Below are 18,760 nucleotides of genomic sequence, written 5' to 3'. Positions count from 1 at the left end.
ACTGGTGAAGGCACGGGGCATACCAACAGAACTGGAGTTCCCCAGGTGTAATTTTTACACAATTTTTAAGGTCTTTAAAAAAATCTAACCCCACAGCAGTTAAAGAAGCTAACTGGTAAACTCTGAAGTTCAAATCTGCTAAAATTTAGGTGGAAGCAAGTGACTTTTTGATACTTAAGACTTACTCTCCTTAGTCGACCTCCCAGAAAAACTTGCCAGCTTTTTAAAAATTCTACAAGGATCCATCCTCAAAGTGGATTAACTTTTGACTACCATTAGTCCATTGTATTAGGCAAATGTGCTCTTGATGACAGAGATTCTCAGTATGAATATTCAGTCTCCTCTGCACTGGACAGGAGTAAGTGCATGGAGAACCCTTCTCCCAGGGTGAAGGAAATGAACTGGAATAGCAGCAAGGAAGAAAAAAGGGTCCAGGATGCCTAGGCTTCTCGCCACTGAACAGGCAGAAGAAATCTCTCAATGCCATGGCCATGATGGGACTAGACGGAGGAACGGCACACACAGCGGGGCATTCGGCAGTGCAGCTGCCTCTGACGGCTCTGTTCTTGTTCCTAGCCATCAAAACCCTGGGTTGTGGAAGCATCACAAGTTGAGCAAGCCATTTCTTAGCCATGAATCTTACTTTCAATTTTATATTTTGTGTTGACCTTTGAATGTTAATTAGGCTAGCAGTGAAATGAATTAAAATGTATATCTCCTCATAGTGTATTCAGATAAGCATATGGGTAAAATAAAAACCACACTATCCTCATATTAAATTTGCAACATTTCCCACAAATGATGAGTCTGAGATGTGTAATAAATTCATCTGCAACCAGTAACAGCGTGAAGTGGACATTATGTCTGAGTAAATAAAAAAACAAATAAGAACACACTGGTAGAAACTGCTCAGGCAGGAGATTCTGCCAGACTCATCAGAACCACCAGGCTCACCTTCACACACGGGGCAACACTCCCCGGGCACCTTCACAGGGTGCATGCAGCTCTGCCCACAGGCTGTGGCCACGCAGTGGGGCTCTCCGCTGAGGCACTGGCAGAATGTGCAGTCGTCCTCCCGCCACCGGTCTCCATGGGCACGGATCTGGCCACTGGCGTAGCAGCCCGCAGGATTGTTAAAAGGATACACCGGATCTAAATCAAAACACAAGCTCAGAGTCAGACTGAGCACATTCCAAACCTCATTTCTGCCTACATCTAGAGACATTTCTGCCCAAGTTTTATTCACCAATGGTTCTAGTCCACCTGTGATCAACAAAAGCTGGGAGGGGCACGAGGGGTTCCCAAGGTGCATGCAAGCACAGCCACCATATTCAATTTATCTTTTCTCCTCCTGATACTCATCAGTGAGGAGAAGCTGCAGTTTGAAACCAATGTGCAGCTGTTAAAGCAGCATTATGGCCTGTAAGCCTGGGACTCTGGGAGGCTGAGGCAGGAGGATCACAAGTATGAGCCCAGCCTGGCCAACTTGGTGAGACTTCATCTCAAAATAAAACATACACAAAGAGCTGGGGATGTAGCTTAGTGTGAACATCCCAGGTGTGTTCCCTAGCATCATGCATTCACACAGAGACACACACACACACACACACACACACACACAGACACACACAGAAAGCTGTGAGGCTTTATGGATAGAGCTATGGGTACCTGGATCCATTCGGGGTTGTGACAATGTCTTCCGAGTGGGTAACTGTCAAACCTCTGTTTTACCACTCGTAGGTGGAAATAATATTGTACCACCGAGCCCACTGTCTGTGCTGGTACTTCTAGCACTAACTGATTCTCAGACCTGTGGGTCCATGTAGACAACGGGGCAGAGCAGGGCCTTCCTACAGCCTTGCACATGACAAAGCTGGTTTAGACATTCTCTGGGTCACAGCTGTTGCCCTGGAGGGAGGCTGTGAACTTAGGTCATTTTTCCTCCCATAAACTGGGCAGCTATGTACTAGGCAAGGCTGGGGGACAAAATTATCCAAAGCTACTAAAAAAAATATTATCTGAACCAATGGATAAAAATGTAAATACTGGTTACAAAATCCCCAAGTATCCCTATAGTGAGAACAATCAGATAAATTACTCCATTTTCTTTCACGAAATACATAAAACTGGCTTCTACCAAACAGTCACTGCTGTGCAGGGAGGAGAATCCAGAGTTATAGACAGTTTGGTCTTTAAGGAGGTCAGAAGGCATTATAAGAAAAACTAGAAGGTCAAAATTTAAAATAAGGCAATTGCAGCTTTAGAGGGGTAGTTTGCCAGATGGAAGTAGCCAAAAGACCTGAGCTAGAAAGGACTTATAAATTTTTTCATGAAAAGATGTTACAGTATACACTTTACTTCTGCTTGGGGCCTGAATCTTAATTCCAAAATCTGAAACATAACCAGGTCCATGCCCAGGTAACTCACTATGATTATCACACACAGAATTCTATCTACATTTCTCTACCGCCAACTACTGTATAGTTTTAGATGTTATTATAAACTAGCAGCACAGCTAGAGAACAAATCAACTGGAAAGGTTAAAAGTTTGATGTGTTTTTTAAAAAAAATCTCTGATGACACCTAAAAAGTGAACTACTTTTCTCCTATGTTGGCTAAATATTTTTTTAATAAGGAAAAAGACTCATTATTATGAACAATTGTTCACTGTGAGGAGGTAGTTTCCATACTTTAAACATTTCAGGTCTTTAATATCATGCGGCAAATACAGCTCACACATTAACAGGATTTAGGAGAACTGAAAAACATATAGAGCCTGAAATGATACTGCGTCTCCTGCTTGTAGGCAGAGATTAGGTACAAGAAGTGGGACTGAAGACCTGTGACAAAAAGGCTGACATTATCGACCTTAGCAGGGAAGCAGTGTCGTGTGGTCAGAAGGAAACCATAGGCTCATTTGGAAGTTCTGTTTCCTAATCCCTAAAATGGGCAGGCTGCAGTGGATGATATTCAGAGAATCACTCTGAAATGCTTATTATTATGTTTTGCTGTTGTTGTTGTTTTTTGAGACATACATAGTTGAGAGTGACCTGGAACTCACTATGTAGCCCAGGCTGGTCTTGAACTCACAGCGATCCTCCTGCCTCAGCCTCCTGAGTGCTGGGATTACAGGCGTGCACCACCACGCCTGGCAGCAATGTTTATTATTTATGACTACAGAATTGGGAAGAAGAGTGTTCTGGAGTAATGTGAGAAGAATACTTCTTGGAGAGAAGCAGGCAATGTAGATAAAACAGGTCCATGAGAGTTAAATCTGATGCCCTGGACCATATCTGACATCTGGTTGGGCCAAAAACTGACGTCACTGTCTCACTACCCTGCAATCCCACACTCACCACCACAGGATTTCAGAGCAGCAGCAGCATGGTTCTGATCCACCTAGACTCAGGTGAGGTGGCCATCACTAAAGAGGGGAGGTTGGTTCCTCTCTCAGCTGGCTGGCTGAGAATGTCAGTGACCAGTGCCCCCCTACCCTACTCCTGAGTAATCTGGGGAGAACAGGCGAGGATTTACATGCCGGACAGAAGCAAAGGTTTGCCCAGGACTTGCTAAGGAACTGCTGGAATGGCAGCAGAGAAACAGAACCGAAGAGAATTCTGTGAAGCCTCATGCAGAGTTGTGCAAATAGGTGACTTAACTGTCAACATGCAAAGCGTAGCAGCTTCCCGAAGGGAAGAATTCTCACATGCTCTACCTGGCATTACTAACATCCTGAGAGACAGACAAAGATGTCACTAAGAAGATACCTCAATATTCCTCTACTTTTGAATGATACTGAATGAGGGCCATCTTGATAGTAAAAGTTCTGAGCCACGTATACTCATCTGCACCTGCACTGGGCACCTTCTCCTACCTTCACAAACAGGGCAGCACTCCCCTTCAGGCACGTAGTATCTCTCACAGCTCAGCTCCCCACACTGGGCAGTGAAGCAGATGGAAACACCCCCTTGGCACCGGCAGAACCGACAGTTGTCCATTCGAAACATGTCTCCGTCGTGGTACTCCACATTGCTGAATACGCAGGCCGGCTTTGTTTCTGAAAGGGGTTCAACAGGGCATATCTGAAGTCATTTTTGAGGGGTATCCTTTTATGCTTTTCCAACAGCTTCTAGAAAATTCTGTCAGATAGCAGAAGTTACAATTTAATGGAACTTTACTAACCTTAGTCTAATTTCATCACAGAAGCAAAAAAGCGAAGTAAAATAAAATAAACAGAACACTGTTATTCTGTTTATAGGATGGAACTGAAATTTCTTTTAGCAAAATCTATAATGACTTCCTTTTACCCCAAATAAACTTTATGACCATGAACCTCACATATCTGGTATATGCTATAAAGACATTAAATTTGTTTTGTTAAATCATTCTCTACGCCTCAAATGATCCTGTTTCCACGTTCACATTTGGTTTTGACCCACAAAATATAGTTTGTTCTTTTGGGTAGTGAGAGTTGTGTCTCCAGTATTCGCTCCTAAATTCTTTTTTCTCTCTACTTAGTTTAATAATCCAAAATTTTAATAGTGCTTGGCCTTTAGCATATAGTACCCAATTTACTCACAGCAACAAAGGTCTGATATAGATACTACAGTATTATCCTGAGTTTAGAAGTGAGGAAATCCTACTTGATTTGCTTAAAAGCACACATTTAGCAAATGACAGAAGCAAAAACTGTAGCCCATAAAATAAAACTTTGTGTACTATCATGTTTCAAGGTTATATTCTCCTAAGGACTCATAATGCCATGTTTAGAACTCTCAGCATGATACTAATGAATTTGAATTTTTCTCTGCCCCGAAACACTCTCCACGTTCATTCCTTATCTCTAATTTTGGTTGTTTTCAAATAACTCCAATCAGAAAGTCACTGCAAGAATACAAAACACTACCTCTTAGGAATATAAACACAAACATAAAATTCCCAAAGAAATCACTAGCAGATCTCATTCAGCCACATACAGAGGGGATAATATACTGTGACTAACTAGTATTCATTCCAAGCATGCAAGGTTGGTTTAACATCCCCAAACCAATTCATTTAATATGACACATCAATGGAATAAAGGACAAAAATCGTATCATCACCTCCATAGATGAAGAACAAGCATCTGACAGAATTCAAGTCTTTCATGATAAGGAGTAGAAGGGAATTTCCTTAACTTGATAAGCAGCATCTACAAAACCCATGGTTAACTGCATACTTAATGTGAAAAGATTAAATGCTTTCCCCTAAAACCTGGAACAAGACAACAACATCTGCTCTTAGCACTTTAACTCATCATTGCAATGGAAGTTCTAGCTGAGGTGATCAGGGAAGGAAAATAAGTAAAAGATACCTACGTGGAAAGGAAGATGCAAAACTATTTCTAGTTATAAGTGATACAGTCCTGCTTATAAAAAAACCCCAAAGATCCCACTAAAAAACTATCAGACCTTATAAACAAGTTCAACAAGGCTTCTGGGTATAGCTGAGGTAAAATAAAGAAAAAGAAAAAGCTGAAAGAACCCCATTCTCAACAGCATCAAAAAGGATACAACACTTAGAACAAAATTTATAAAGTAAGGTAAAACTTGTATTCTGAAAACAACAAAACATTGTTTTCTAAATTAAACCTAATTGAAATTAAGACCTAATTGAAAGACAAATCATTAAGAAGAAACTATTATTCAAAGTGCTCTAACCTACACTACAATCCTTATCAAAATGCAAACTGAAAAAAAAAAATGCAAACTGATAAACTGATACCAAAACTGATGGAAAAAGGGTCCAAGAGTTGCCAAAACAGTCTTGAAAAGAATAACAGTAGAGGACTCACACTTCCTGCTTTCAAAATATAATGCAACACTACAGTAATAAAGATGATGTAGGTCTAGGAAAATGACGTAATAGTTCAATGGTCGAGGGTTCAGAAATAAACTACCGCATCTATCCACAAGAGGGTCAAGACAAATGAATGGGAGAGAAGTCTTTTCAACAAATGGTGATGGAGTAATTGGATGTCCACACACAAAAACACAAAGACAAAGGTCCTGTGTCTCACATACACAAAATGAATCGGAAACTGTGCTCTGAATGTAAGAGCTACAAACACAAAGCTCTTGAAAGAAAACACAGGAGTCAATCTTTGTGACCTTGGGATAGACAATGGCTGTTTAGATATGATACCAAAAGCAAAAACACAAGAATAAAAGTAGGGAAACTGGACTTAATCTACTTTTGTGCGGCAAAGGAGAGCAATGGAAAAATTTAAAAAGACAACTCACAGATTTGGAGAAAGTGTTTTCTTATCATGTATCTCCTAAATCTGTAACTCAACAGTAAAAATAACTCAACTGAAGAATGGGCAAACATTTGAACAGATGTTTCTCTAAATAAGTTATAAAATGGCCAACAAACACATGAAAAGATGCTCAACAGCATCAACTGTAGGGAGGACACAAATCAAAGTTACAACTTTATACCTACTAGGATGGCCAAATAAAAAAAGATAAGTAATAACAAGTGCTGGCGAGGTTATGGAGAAAATGGAATTCTCACAGACTGCTAGTGGGGATCCGAAGACACAGTTGTGATAAACAGTCTGGTAGTTCCTCAAAATATTAAACAGTTAGCACACACCACAATTCACTCCTACATAACTATCCAAGGTATTGAACATAATCACATAAAAACGTGTACACAGCGCTCAAAGAAGCATTATTCACAAGAGCCAAAGAAGAAAAACTACCCAATGTCCATTAACTGAGGCACAGATAAATAAAACACGGTGCCTCTGTGCAATAAGATATTACTTGGCCATGACAAGTGACTAAGTTTTAAAGTATGCGACAATATGACAGAACCTGGAAAACACTGTGGCAAGTAAAAGAAGCCAGAAACTTGGCTATGTATTCCATAAAATACATAATTCATTTTATATACATAGGATTTATATAAATAGAATTTATATAAAATATCCTAATAGGCATAACAGGCACATATATAGAGATAGAAACTAGATTAGTGCTTGCCTGGGGCTGAGGATTTTGGGGGGAAATGAATGCTAAGGGTTTAAGGAATTTGGGAAGGTTGTTAGTGAAAATTATTCTAACATTATGGTGAGGACCGCACAACTGTGTATATACCAAAAACTTGGTGAACTGTGTGGTGTGGGCCCTAACAGAGCTGCTATAAAGTACTTCTAAGCCAAAGAAAGTTCTCCTGTGCCGATCCTCCCCGCTCCATCAGGTGGGAAAAGCTGCAAGATCGAGCTCCTCTGTCTGTCTCCAAATCACTTCCTATGATGCAACTCTGAATGTCTGAAAGAGTTTGAAGAAATTTTCACTGCATTTTAATTAGAGTATGTATTTGTATTGCACTTAAGGAAAATTACTTTCTCATTTGATTTTACAACTACTCTGCTAGGAAGATGGAATTAGTAAGATAGATCGATATTAATACTTGTTATTTCCTTTCTATCTAATCTATAAATGTATATTATATGTATTATTTTTCAGCGAGGAAAGTGAAATTTAGAGAGACTGGGTGGCTTGCCTGAAGTCCCATGAGGATTAAGAGCCGAGTTCTGCTTGCGTGTGTGGAGACTGCAGTGAGATGTATGCTTGAATCTCTTTGCTTAGTGTTTTCTGGCTATATTTCTATTTTCAGAAAATTAATGTTATGTTAAAAAGAATCATCTTATTTTGGCTCAGAATTCTTCTATATACTTTTAGTCAATGGAGTTAATCTGAACTGGGACTGGAAGGACCTGTGCAGACAGACCACACATTCCCAAAACTATAACAGATGAAATGCTTGCATAAATCAAACTTTCACGCCATGGAGTGAAGCAAAACTAAATGCTAAAAAAGTCAAACAACCAGGCAAACTGAAAAGAAAAAATGTACAAACAAATCAATATCATTTAGTTGAGTTGTTCAACCCCATCCACCATCTGGTGAAGCCACAAATCCTGGAGTAAGATTGGAAGGGTAGAGGAGGGGAGATACCAGTTCTGCAGGAAGTGGCTGCAGGTGGACTGGTTTCCATGGTGGGTGTGCCGTGGTTTCACTAGCTAAAGTACAGGAGTCAGGGAGCAGAATTTAGAAAGGTGGAGAACCCCCTAAAAGCACAGCCTGAAAAGCCCAATTAATTCTTTAGGGTAAAAAAAAGTTCACAGCACAAAGAAACAGAAACTTATAAAGACTGTTCAAAAAAGTGCATGATAAAAAGGTTAACCATGATCTTTGAGGACTAATGGCCAATTACTTCTTCACCAGCTCAGCATAGATGCAAATCTCAGAACCGTGTAGAGGACGGACCACCAAAGGATGATTTAAGTGGATGTGGAACAGAAACGTATTATGAAGACGTAATTTACCACGCAATTTGTACTTCTCAATACAAAGACATATAAAAGTCTCCTTAGTGATTTCTGAATGTGTTTTGAGCCTGCCAATTAAATTTTATGCTTCTACATTCTGGAAATTCCTTCCCTCTTTAATATAAAAGGAGCCGTATAATACAGACTGTTAGTAAGCTAGTACCGCCTGCCAAATCATACTGATTGGCAGATGGAGATAGATACATCTTTTCAGCAAAGGCAAAGGCTACAATGTAGAACTTCACATCAAATGTGAAAGTAGAGGAGAATTCCAAATAGAGTTGCTTCTGTAGCGCAGGAAACACTTCACCCTTTTCCTCTGGTCGCACTTCACTGGGGGGCAGAGGTGTGAGGGAGGCTGAGCTGCATGGACAGAGGGAAATAAACCGACAGAAAGCCAGAGCCAAAGGAACGACAACCGCATGACAGATGGCAACCGTCTGACAATTTCTCTATAAGTCGACAGCAAACTGATGTAATTACAAAGCCAGTACAAGGGCTTCCGAGTTCTTGAAGGAGAGGCAAAACTTTTTCTGCTGGGTAAGGACGCATGTGCCAGAGTTTACCCAACAGTATTTCAGGATAAGAGAAAGAGAACGATACTTTACAAAGGACTGCAAAAGATCTCTCTTAAAAAGTAGCTTAATGAGCCCCTGGGAACACAAGAACGGTTCAATAAATTCATACTGAGCAGAATACTTCTCTCAAAGCATGAGGTTCTGTGCATTTCTGTTTAGACATCATGTGCTTTACCAGTGTTACTGAGCACAACTGTTCTACAGACGGGATTCTTAACAGGTATCTTTTGGACTAGCTTCCTTATTAAGAGGCTACATGCCTCAGTTTTCTAGGACACAATTGCATGAGAAGAAAGCTAATTTTAGGTATGGCTCTCCTGTAAATGATCAATGGTACATGTTAATGTCTGAGAGAAAATTTTGTTAGGGCCAGCCTAAGATCAGTGCCATTTTTTATGAAGCTTTTAAAAAGGTTTAAATAAAACTGGAACTAATTACTAGGTGAGCAGCATGACCTTAGAGAGACTTTTAGTTATTAGTGCTCATTTAAAAATCTGCATTTTAATACTGCTGTAAGAATCAGAGTGCTGCGGGGAAAACAAACATCTCAAATAGTGCAAAAACAGGCTAAAAACATCATGCTATTGGGCTCCTCTCTGAAGTTACCTCATGCCCACCAGAATGTGGCTGGTTGGTCCCGCTGTATGCAAGATTAACAATTCTCAAGTCCCTGCCCCATCCACACACTGTTCTGTGCACCTGGGAAGAGGAAGGAGATTGTTCCCTTTTATACCAACAAGTTCTTAGAGCTGGGAATGTGGATTGGCCTCAAAATACATCTGCCCCTGCTCTCTATATTGTTAAGTATTACATATTACAAGGTTAAAAATATCTCAGGTAGTTTCCACTAGTTGATACTTTATACATTAATAACAGATTAATCCATTTACTCACAAAAAACTGCAAAGAGAAGTATTTTTGTGAATGATGTTCTATCCATCTAGCTGAGGGTTTTCAAAAGTTGGGAGTCTCAAGCGCTGTGTAAATACTTTTAAATCTTACATTATCATTTTAATGCTTATCTTTTCAAAAATTAAGTAAGTGTATGGACCACTGGACGGCAGCTTAGGAACCGAGAGCTGCTGTGCAATCCCCCTGACTGCATGAGGGGCTGGGGACATTAGCATTCAGCCCACTCCGTCCCGGAACTGGGGCCCTTGGGTCTGTTCCATCCTGCGGGGAGTCCGGAAATGGAAACACAACTCCACGTACCTAGAGTCTAGCTGGGTCAACCTGACCTCTTGAAACTGCTCCTGCCAAGTGCTCTGTGTATTTTCCTTTTGCTTTCTGTTGGGAAGAAACCACCACAGGGTGTGGACTTCTGTATTTGTGATGGCGAAGCACCCGAAACCAGGACACCTCAACACGGTGCCTCCTTTTTAATCTCCATGTGAGAAGTCATTAGGGAGAGTGCTGCCCGGTCCAGCAGGCTTTTTGCCTCTGAAAACAAGAACTGTGTATCTGACCTGATTTCTTTTTTCACTTTGGCAGCAAATCTGATGTTTAACTCTGGCAACTACATAGAAACTTACAGCCTGCACACCTGTGGGCACACTCGTTGAATTTTCACTTTCAGCTTTTATGTACAACTCTATGGCTATACTTCTCTTTTCTGATTACTATTTTACCACTGTTATGAATCTATTCTCAGTGTAAAGTTGCCTCAAATCCTTGTGGCTAGGCAAGTCCATATATAACACGCAGACCTCTGCTTCTCTCAGTGATGATAATGGAGCAATGATATATAATATCATCTAATGGTGGTCTTACGACAAGTGCAAGAATTTTTCAGAACACTGGGTTAAAAAAAATTCACATACAAATGTGTGTTTATGAATGTCAAAAGTCAAGTAAAATATAGGCTTTGAGGCAGAATGTTTTTGAAAGTATTCTATAGAATTAAGAATCTTCATAGCATTATAATTTCTAATCTCTTCCATAACTGAATGACTAATATAGTAAGAGATATTATACAGCAGGAGAAGAAATAAAGCAAAGCTCATTCAGTAAGTTTATGGTGGCAAGAAAGAAGCAACCACTAGAAACACAGGAACCCTGCTTTGTGGTCTCAAAATTTTCTCATGGCAGATGGCAAATCTGATTTCCGGAAGTCAGGGCTCTATAAGCCATGGCTATAAAGGAGGGCAGGCACCGATGACTGATTCCAAGGTCACTGAGATAGGGCGCAGTTATTAGCTGTCCTAAACACGTCAGATCAGAGGGACATATAAAATTAACGTCCTGGTAAGAGAGGTATGACACTTGGGTTTCTAGGATCAAGAAACAAAGGAAGAAGAAAGGCATTCTTCCTCACCCAGAGAAAACAAGAGCAAATTTTACTACTCTAGGTCATACTGTCAGGAGGAAAATGATTCAGGGTTAAATGCAGGGCAGTAAAAGATGGAACATTCGCATGAAATAACCTTTCTATATGCTGGTCTTTAGCAGCCGCCTCTCCAGGAGCTATGATAGTCTGAATCAGGTCAGTCCCTCATAAAAGTTTGCAGCTCTGTGCAAGGTACAAAGAATGCTTATCTCCACAGGCCTAAGGTGAGGGGATAAAGACTCCTGTCCTCTAGCAGTTAACATTCTAGATTGAGAAAGACATCAGAGAATTTTCAGAGATGTGAATACTAGAAGGAAGCACATCCAGATGCCGGGGGCTCAGGGTTTTCTGTCTCAAATGGTAAAGAATTGTGATACCAGTGAAGTATTCACAGAAGACGTATTTACAGAGCATCAGGTACAATTAATTACCCTGCAGCACAACCAGAGAGAAGAGGTCTGTCTGTCCAGTGGCTGGTGTTTAACAGACAAGATGCCGCAGGTGCATGATGAAAGGGGTAGAAACAAGCAGCAAGAACAGATGCATGCACGTGAACTTGCCCTGCTCCCCGCCATGTACGCCTGTATTTTTATTTTTAAGGTCTGTACATCAGGACGCTCGACCTCCGTGCACTCATCTCCCACCACCATTGGACAGGAGAATCTGGAAGTGAACAGAAGGTGGCTAACAGAATAACAAAGACTACCTGCAGCCGAAGCACAACTCCAAGTGCTTCACATGTAACACCTGGTTTTAAATCTACCATTACTCACTTTGGTTTGCAGAGGTGGAACTGAGGTCCAAGGAGACCAAGAAACTGCCTCAGTTACACAACCAGTACACGGAGGAACCAATTTTCAAACCAAGGTCATCTAGTTCTAGTCTTTGTCCTGTCTTAACCAAAAAGCCATACCATGAATGTTCCTTCAGAGCGAATCCAAGCACACGTGTGACCACTGGACCGAGAATCTTAGGGTGCAGTCAGGAGAGACTCGACTTTAATGACACCTTTTCTTATGGGAAGAGGGAAAGGAACCTCCCGAAGGTTAAGTTCTTGAAGGCAGTGGTAAATATGGACATTTCTATATGCGTGATTTGGGTACTGGTTAAATAATGCTTTGCAGTTACTGACAGCTAACCTAATTCAGCTTTCTTCCCGCCCCCTTTGAAAATTCCGGTGGAGAAACATATTGTTGGTTCTCTTCCTGCCTAGTAGCTAAATTCAAAAAATTTCAAGTAATCAAAAAAACTAACATTATCGGTGGCCTGTACCCCCCCCAAAAAAAAAGCTAACATTAGCCGGGTGTGGCAGCACACGCCTTTAATCCCAGCACTCTGGAGGCTGAGGCAGGAGGATCACTGTGAGTTCGAGACCAGCCTGGGCTACATAGTGAGTTCCAGGTCAGTCTCAGCTACATAGTGAGACCCTGTCTCAAAAAAAAAAAACCAAAAACCAAAAACAAACAAACAAAAAAGCTACCTCTCTTAGGAAGGGTGAAAGGACAGACAGATTCTGTGCATGAAGGAATCTTATGACCAAAGAGTCCTTTTTCTGGACCACGTGGGTCAAGCAGGTCAATACCAATGGCCAGATACTGGTCAAAGATATTCTCCTGTAAGTAGGAAAACACTCAACTAGATAGGCAGCATCTTTTCTATTTCAAATTATGACAACTCCCATGTGGCTTTAATTACTTTGCCTCCTGACAGCAATGGACAGCTTACTGAGTGACACAGGAGGAATGTGGTAACGCATTCCATGATCATTTTTACTGAAATCCCAATCTGATATTCTGAAACCCAGAAGAGTATGATAGCTACGTGCAATCTACTGTATTTCCAACAGTCTCTTCCTGATGGGATGATGATTCCCATTCTAACATCCTCCACTACACTACAGGATCTTAAGCAAACCTCCTCTCTGAGTGACCATTAGGAAGTCTCTGAATATATTCTCTGCTCTGTCAAAGGCAGAAGCAGCTAGGTTGAACCCTCCCTCCTCCTCCTGCTGCTGCTGTAGCACAAATGTACACTCTCTGAGAACAAGAGAAACCCCACGTACCATTAACACATTCAAAGACATCACAGCACTTTCCGGGTGTCCCATCTCCACGAGAGACTATGCGGGGAGTGGATCCCACCTCACACACGGGGAAACCACATAAGCCAGAGAGACACTCGCATCTGAAACCAAAGAAAAGGGAAGGAAAACCCCATGAATAAAACAACATAGAAGTCGGGAGACCACAAACAAAGTGGCAATGGCAAAGTACCAGCTCTGTATGACACAGCCTTGTTTATCTAGTGTCCCTGGGAAAGGGCAAAGGGGGACGGGGAGGGGCCGGATGTGATGTGCTTTCCAAGTAACTACAGCTCATCTCCTTTACAGATAGATACCAGCTTTTAGCTTGAACCATTCTGGCAGACGGATCTCTAAGATGCATCACTTCATTTCTTATTTCATCAGAATGGCATTGAGCATAACAAACACTTTCAGTGTCAGCTGCCACAGGGCCACTTTCAGTGTATGTGTTACGCAATGAGTCAGTAATGCTCAAAGGGGCCGATGTGGAACGTGAGCCTCCTCTGTTAAGCAGCTCCACGCTGCAGCTCTGTACTACTGATGGGCAAGTGTTCCTCACAGGTTTTTCTTTCTTCAATGATTACCTGATTAGCTTTTCTGTCTTTTCTTTTCTATATGACTCTCTAGGAGCACCCTTATCTTGAGTGACATTTCACTTACAATTTTGTAGGACAGAAGAAAGAGACTGAGGGGCTGTTCATAACTGGAGGGCATAAGCTTTCATAAATGGACTCAGGGGCAGCTCTCCGGGAAGTGGAAAGTCTTAACTTTTTGGATCTTCTAGTCACCATATGTGCATTTACCTCCATACTCATGAATGTGGTGTTCAGCGGACTTCAGGCTGGCTCTCAACTCTGCTGAGAAGCCTGCCTAAGTGCACAAATCTGGTGAGTATGTGTAGGTAAAAATAAGAGGAGACCAGGGCTGGGGATTTAGCTCAGTGGTTCTGCCGTCTGCCTTACAAGCACAAAGACCTGAGTTCAAAAGAGGAGACCAAATGTCTTATTGGCTACAATGAAATAGGAAGCTGGAAGTGAGAAGCTCAGGGTAGATGGGAGTCAGCTATAAAGGTGATACAAAGAAGGGGTGCTACTGTTTTCAGACTCCCCTGGGGATGGAACTTCGGGTCAGAAATGGAGGTACCTCAGCAGAGGGAGCTGTCAGGTTGACAGGAATAAAAGGAAGTCATCCTAAAAGACATTCTGTCAGGAAGTGTGTTGGTATTCATGTACAGCGAGGGTCAAGACCAAGGGAGGTAACACTCCCAGCAGAGAAGAACACATTCATTGACTCATTCATTAATTTTTTTCCCCCTTATTTTAGGTGATTGGTTCCTTTTCCTTTGTTTTTTGGATCTTTAATAAGTTGAAATATGCTTGAGCTTTTCAAGTACCTCAGTAATCAAGAGTCAGAGATTTAATGACATGTATAGTTAATTGTGAAACTAGGAAAGGAACAAAGTTAAAATGTGCACCAAAGACCAAAGCTACTGGAAAGCTGTGAGTGGCTCCCTACCCCTATCCCTTTCAGCATTGTTGTGACGACTACACTGGATTTTTGGGAGAAGGGGGTGTTAGATGACTAAGGTTTTGCTGCAGTGATATTATTTCTTTTCTTTCTTTTTTTTTTTTTTGAGAGAGGGTCTCACTATGTAGTTGAGACTGACCTGGAACTCACTATGCAGTCCAGGCTGGTTTCGAACTCACAGTGATCCTCTTGCCTCAGCTTCCTGAGTGCTGGGATTACAGGCGTGTGTCACCATGCCCGGCCTGCAGTGATATTTCTGCCTATAGTTTAAAGTGAAGGTCTGCCTGTTTGATGTGAGCTGAGGTAGGGAACTCTCAATCCACAGTCTGTACTCCTGCGGGACAATCATCTTCTAGGGCTGAGTAACAGCCCGGATCTCAGGGACTGGGTATCCCAAACTCTTTCATGCTTATGCACCTAGCTACTGCCATTTTAAGCACATAATCACATTACTGTGATATTTCATCAGCACAGCACTGTTTCCATTTACTGCACTGGAAATTCTGTACAACTTACTCTTAAATTTATAGATGGATGGGGCTATTGTATATTGAGAAAGGCCACACCCTGATCCTAACATCTACATGTGGTTACCAGGTAAACATCTTACCAGAATAACTTTTTCTTACACATCTTCTCAAATTCTTGCCTGATGTGTTACAGGGAACCATTATTATTTGAACATCAAAGAGCATGCAGCCCCGCCCCCAACTTCAGATGTTGCCCTTTAATACTTCAGCAGTCTTTCCCCAACATGTATGTGCAGCACTTCTGTGCTAGGCTCTCCTCTGTGCTGCTGGAAATTGTGCCCCTGAAGATCATGACTAAGTCTGCCCTGCATCTGACTCATTTCCCAACACAGATATACCCCTATTATCTTCCCAGAGACTCACAATAATACCTCGCGGAATATCTGCAGCTGCACACACTGCCTGTTAACCGACTTGGAAGAGCAGACCCTTTCACGTTGAATTGCCACTTCTGTATCTAGAATGACTGCAGAATAAAGAGCCAAGGATTTCTGCTAGCTGGCATGCTTCTGGCTCCTGTCCCCTTGTCTCTTTCTCCCTCTAAGCTCTCCGCATCTGTTCCCGTAAGCCTGAAATTAGCACCTTAATGAAGGAAAAACTTAGGAAGGAACCACAAAAGGTGAAAATTTGGGCTTACGCCAGTATCTCTTGCATAGCTATTTGTTAGGCTGAAACCGTAGAGTACCGCCATTTTTGCCGGTTGAAAATGGTCAAAGAGCAATTCATATAGTTCAACTGAGCTGAAATTATACAGGGTTTCCCATTCTCTGTGATTTCCATCAGAAGAGGAAATGCTGGAGGAGAACGACTGATGCATGCAAACTGCACCTTGTCTTCCTTACCTCTTTCTCTGTTTTTATGGTTTTCCTCTAATCTTCCCTTACTCTTTAGCCCAGCCCCTGGATAAGGAGCAAGCAAGAGAAAGGAGCGATCACATGGATTAAAGGCAGAAGATGCGAAGGAACACGGGGCAGCTGCTTAATTAGACGTCCCCCTCCACCCCTTCCCAGTTCCCACTCCGATCGGTCTCCCCCGGTCTGACCCATGTCAGACTCCTCACCAACAATCTTCCACCACTGCTCATTTCACTGAGCCACGTCTCAGCCTAGCGCTCAACACGCTGAAGGGCATGTACCTTTCTTCGGGAATTCCTCCCCCATTTTCCTTATGCTACAATCACTCCACTGCACGCGAGCCCTCTCCGCTGCATTTGCCCCGCTCGCCCTACCGGTGCCTGAAGTTTCCTGCTCCAGACCCCTCTCGGCTAGCTTGGAGATACTCTACCAGCTCCTTCTCTGAGCCCCCACACCACACAAGTCTGCAGGGCTTTCACTTTTCGTGGGGTGCAGTGCCCATCTGACCACAAGCTCTTTTCTGCAACTATCACTGTAGTAGGCATTATAGAAACCTCTCTTAAATGGAATGGAACCAGAGATGAAGGAAAGAGGGGTGAGACTAACGAAACAGTGAAGACACGAAGGAGGGGAACAGAGTGCTGAGACTCCACAGGACGAACTCCTGCAGGCCCCTCCAGGCAGTTAAGTGCATGACATTTTGTACAGAAGTGCTGAGGGCTTTAGAAACACGACCCCAGCAGCTGACTGGGATGGAATTCACATACGGTATCATCCACCCTTTTACAGGGTCATTCTACATTCACACGCTTGTGCGCCATCACCGATGCCTGATTTCAGAAAATTTTTATCACCTCAAAGAAAAATCCTCTACCCACTAGCAACCAACTTCTCCTCCCCTCTCCTAGCAACCACTATTCGATGTTGTCTCTGTGCACTTGCCTTTTCTGGACATAAACGGAATCGAACAGAATGAAGGCTAAGGGCTTCCTCAAACAAGCAACCTGTATTTGCAATGTGCAGAAAAATCAAGCCTCTAATGTTATTCTCAGTGTTAAGATAATGGTCAATCAAAGTACCACATTAATACATTTCTGCATAATGTAATCACAGCTGTAACCAGGTGGGACTCAGTTAAGATGTCTTTTCTCTTCTTCCTTTCCTGAAGTGGGTATTGGAATCAGCAAAGTGGGCATCCAAGTACCTGAGTGCAATGACAATGACCATTACTCGGCGACTGCCTAAGCCCTAGGAGGCACTCACCTCCCGGGAGGCTGGCTCCCCCTCTGGGTCTGCAGCTGGCGGGTAGTCAGGGCAGTCTCACTTTTTCCCTTTGCATCCCCTGCTTTGTCCCAGCCAGGCCAGGGGCCAAAGTAAGGTGTTTGTGCACAAGCTGGCCTGTTCCTCTGGGCGCCTAGTTCTACTGGGCACTCAAGGCATTTGCACTCTTGTAAGAGGGCAATCCGCCATTCACTGAATCCACCTGGTTCCCCATGACTCTGTGCCACAGCGTCAGATCCCCTCTTTTTTTCCTTTGCCTTTGCAGAGTCCCCAGTACCCTGAAGACCAACCCAACCTTCTAGGCTTTCTCTGGTTAGGCAACAGCAATAGCAGCAGCAGCAGCCAGCTTTCATTTTTTCTCTCTGTGGATCTTCAATACTACATACAGGTACCTAACTCTTGAATCTACCTGGGCACCATGCTAAATCAAAATCACACTGATTCTTCTGTGCATTCGTCTATTGGAGTGGGGGAATGGCTTGTCTCTTAAATAAAGAAAATGAGTGACAGAGATTCCAAACAAACGTCTGGAACCAGTTTTCACGGTTATTAAGTCAGAGGTTACAACATGCATAGTTTTTATATTATTTTAATTTTACACATTTCAGACTGAGAGCTTTAAATCCATGTTTTTCAGAGTACGTGGAAGGAAAGACCGCAGAATTTGTTTCCCACGCAGATGCTAGGGCACTATACCTGAGGGCTGTTTTTCTGTCAGTCTGGAGAGGAAGCGCAGACACTGCCCACATCATGACCTCTCCAGAGGAACCTGGACCCACTCTCTGAGAACTGTGCATCTAGATGTGCAGGGCCCAGGTCACCATAGCTTAAGGTGCAGTTAAACAAGTGTGAGTGCATTTTACATTTTAATGACAGCAATGCTTACTTGTCCTCAACCACTTTCAAGGACTCCTTCCTACCTACACACCTCTGCTCAGGAGCGAGTGATACCACACCCCAGCGAAGGAAGGAAAGAACCCCTTATCAATCTACCTAACACCGTTCTCCACCACAAAAATGTGAGGTCTAGTAAGCCACTTACCCTCCCAGAGATTGGTTTTCTTACTGTAAAGGGAGGTGGGTGGATCACAGCGAACTTTCTTCTAAGCACCAAATAAAACCCCATGATTCTGCTGCTGCAAATTCTCATCCCCATCACAACTGGGGTCTGATGCTGGCAGATCCTCTCCTGTTGCTTCTC

At 42.5% G+C, this 18,760-nt stretch overlaps 1 protein-coding gene across 1 annotated transcript in view; it reads right to left on the bottom strand.

Moving 5' to 3' along the window:
• The window catches only part of Crim1 (cysteine rich transmembrane BMP regulator 1), a gene marked incomplete at its 5' end in the record, with an annotated part of 141,562 nt that overhangs the window by 63,351 nt on the left and 59,451 nt on the right, over window positions 1-18,760 (bottom strand). The window contains 3 exons of the mRNA XM_010611427.3: window positions 955-1,152; window positions 3,875-4,057; window positions 13,347-13,468. Coding sequence (XP_010609729.1) covers window positions 955-1,152; window positions 3,875-4,057; window positions 13,347-13,468 — 503 coding nt within the window. The remainder of the gene's footprint in view (window positions 1-954; window positions 1,153-3,874; window positions 4,058-13,346; window positions 13,469-18,760) is intronic.

Source organism: Fukomys damarensis, unplaced genomic scaffold, assembly GCF_012274545.1.
Source record: "Fukomys damarensis isolate Sample0158 unplaced genomic scaffold, DMR_v1.0_HiC HiC_scaffold_2, whole genome shotgun sequence".
In the NCBI taxonomy this organism is placed as follows: Eukaryota; Metazoa; Chordata; class Mammalia; order Rodentia; family Bathyergidae; genus Fukomys; species Fukomys damarensis.
Note: the sequence above shows the minus strand (reverse complement) of the source record. Positions and strands in the feature narration are given on the sequence as shown.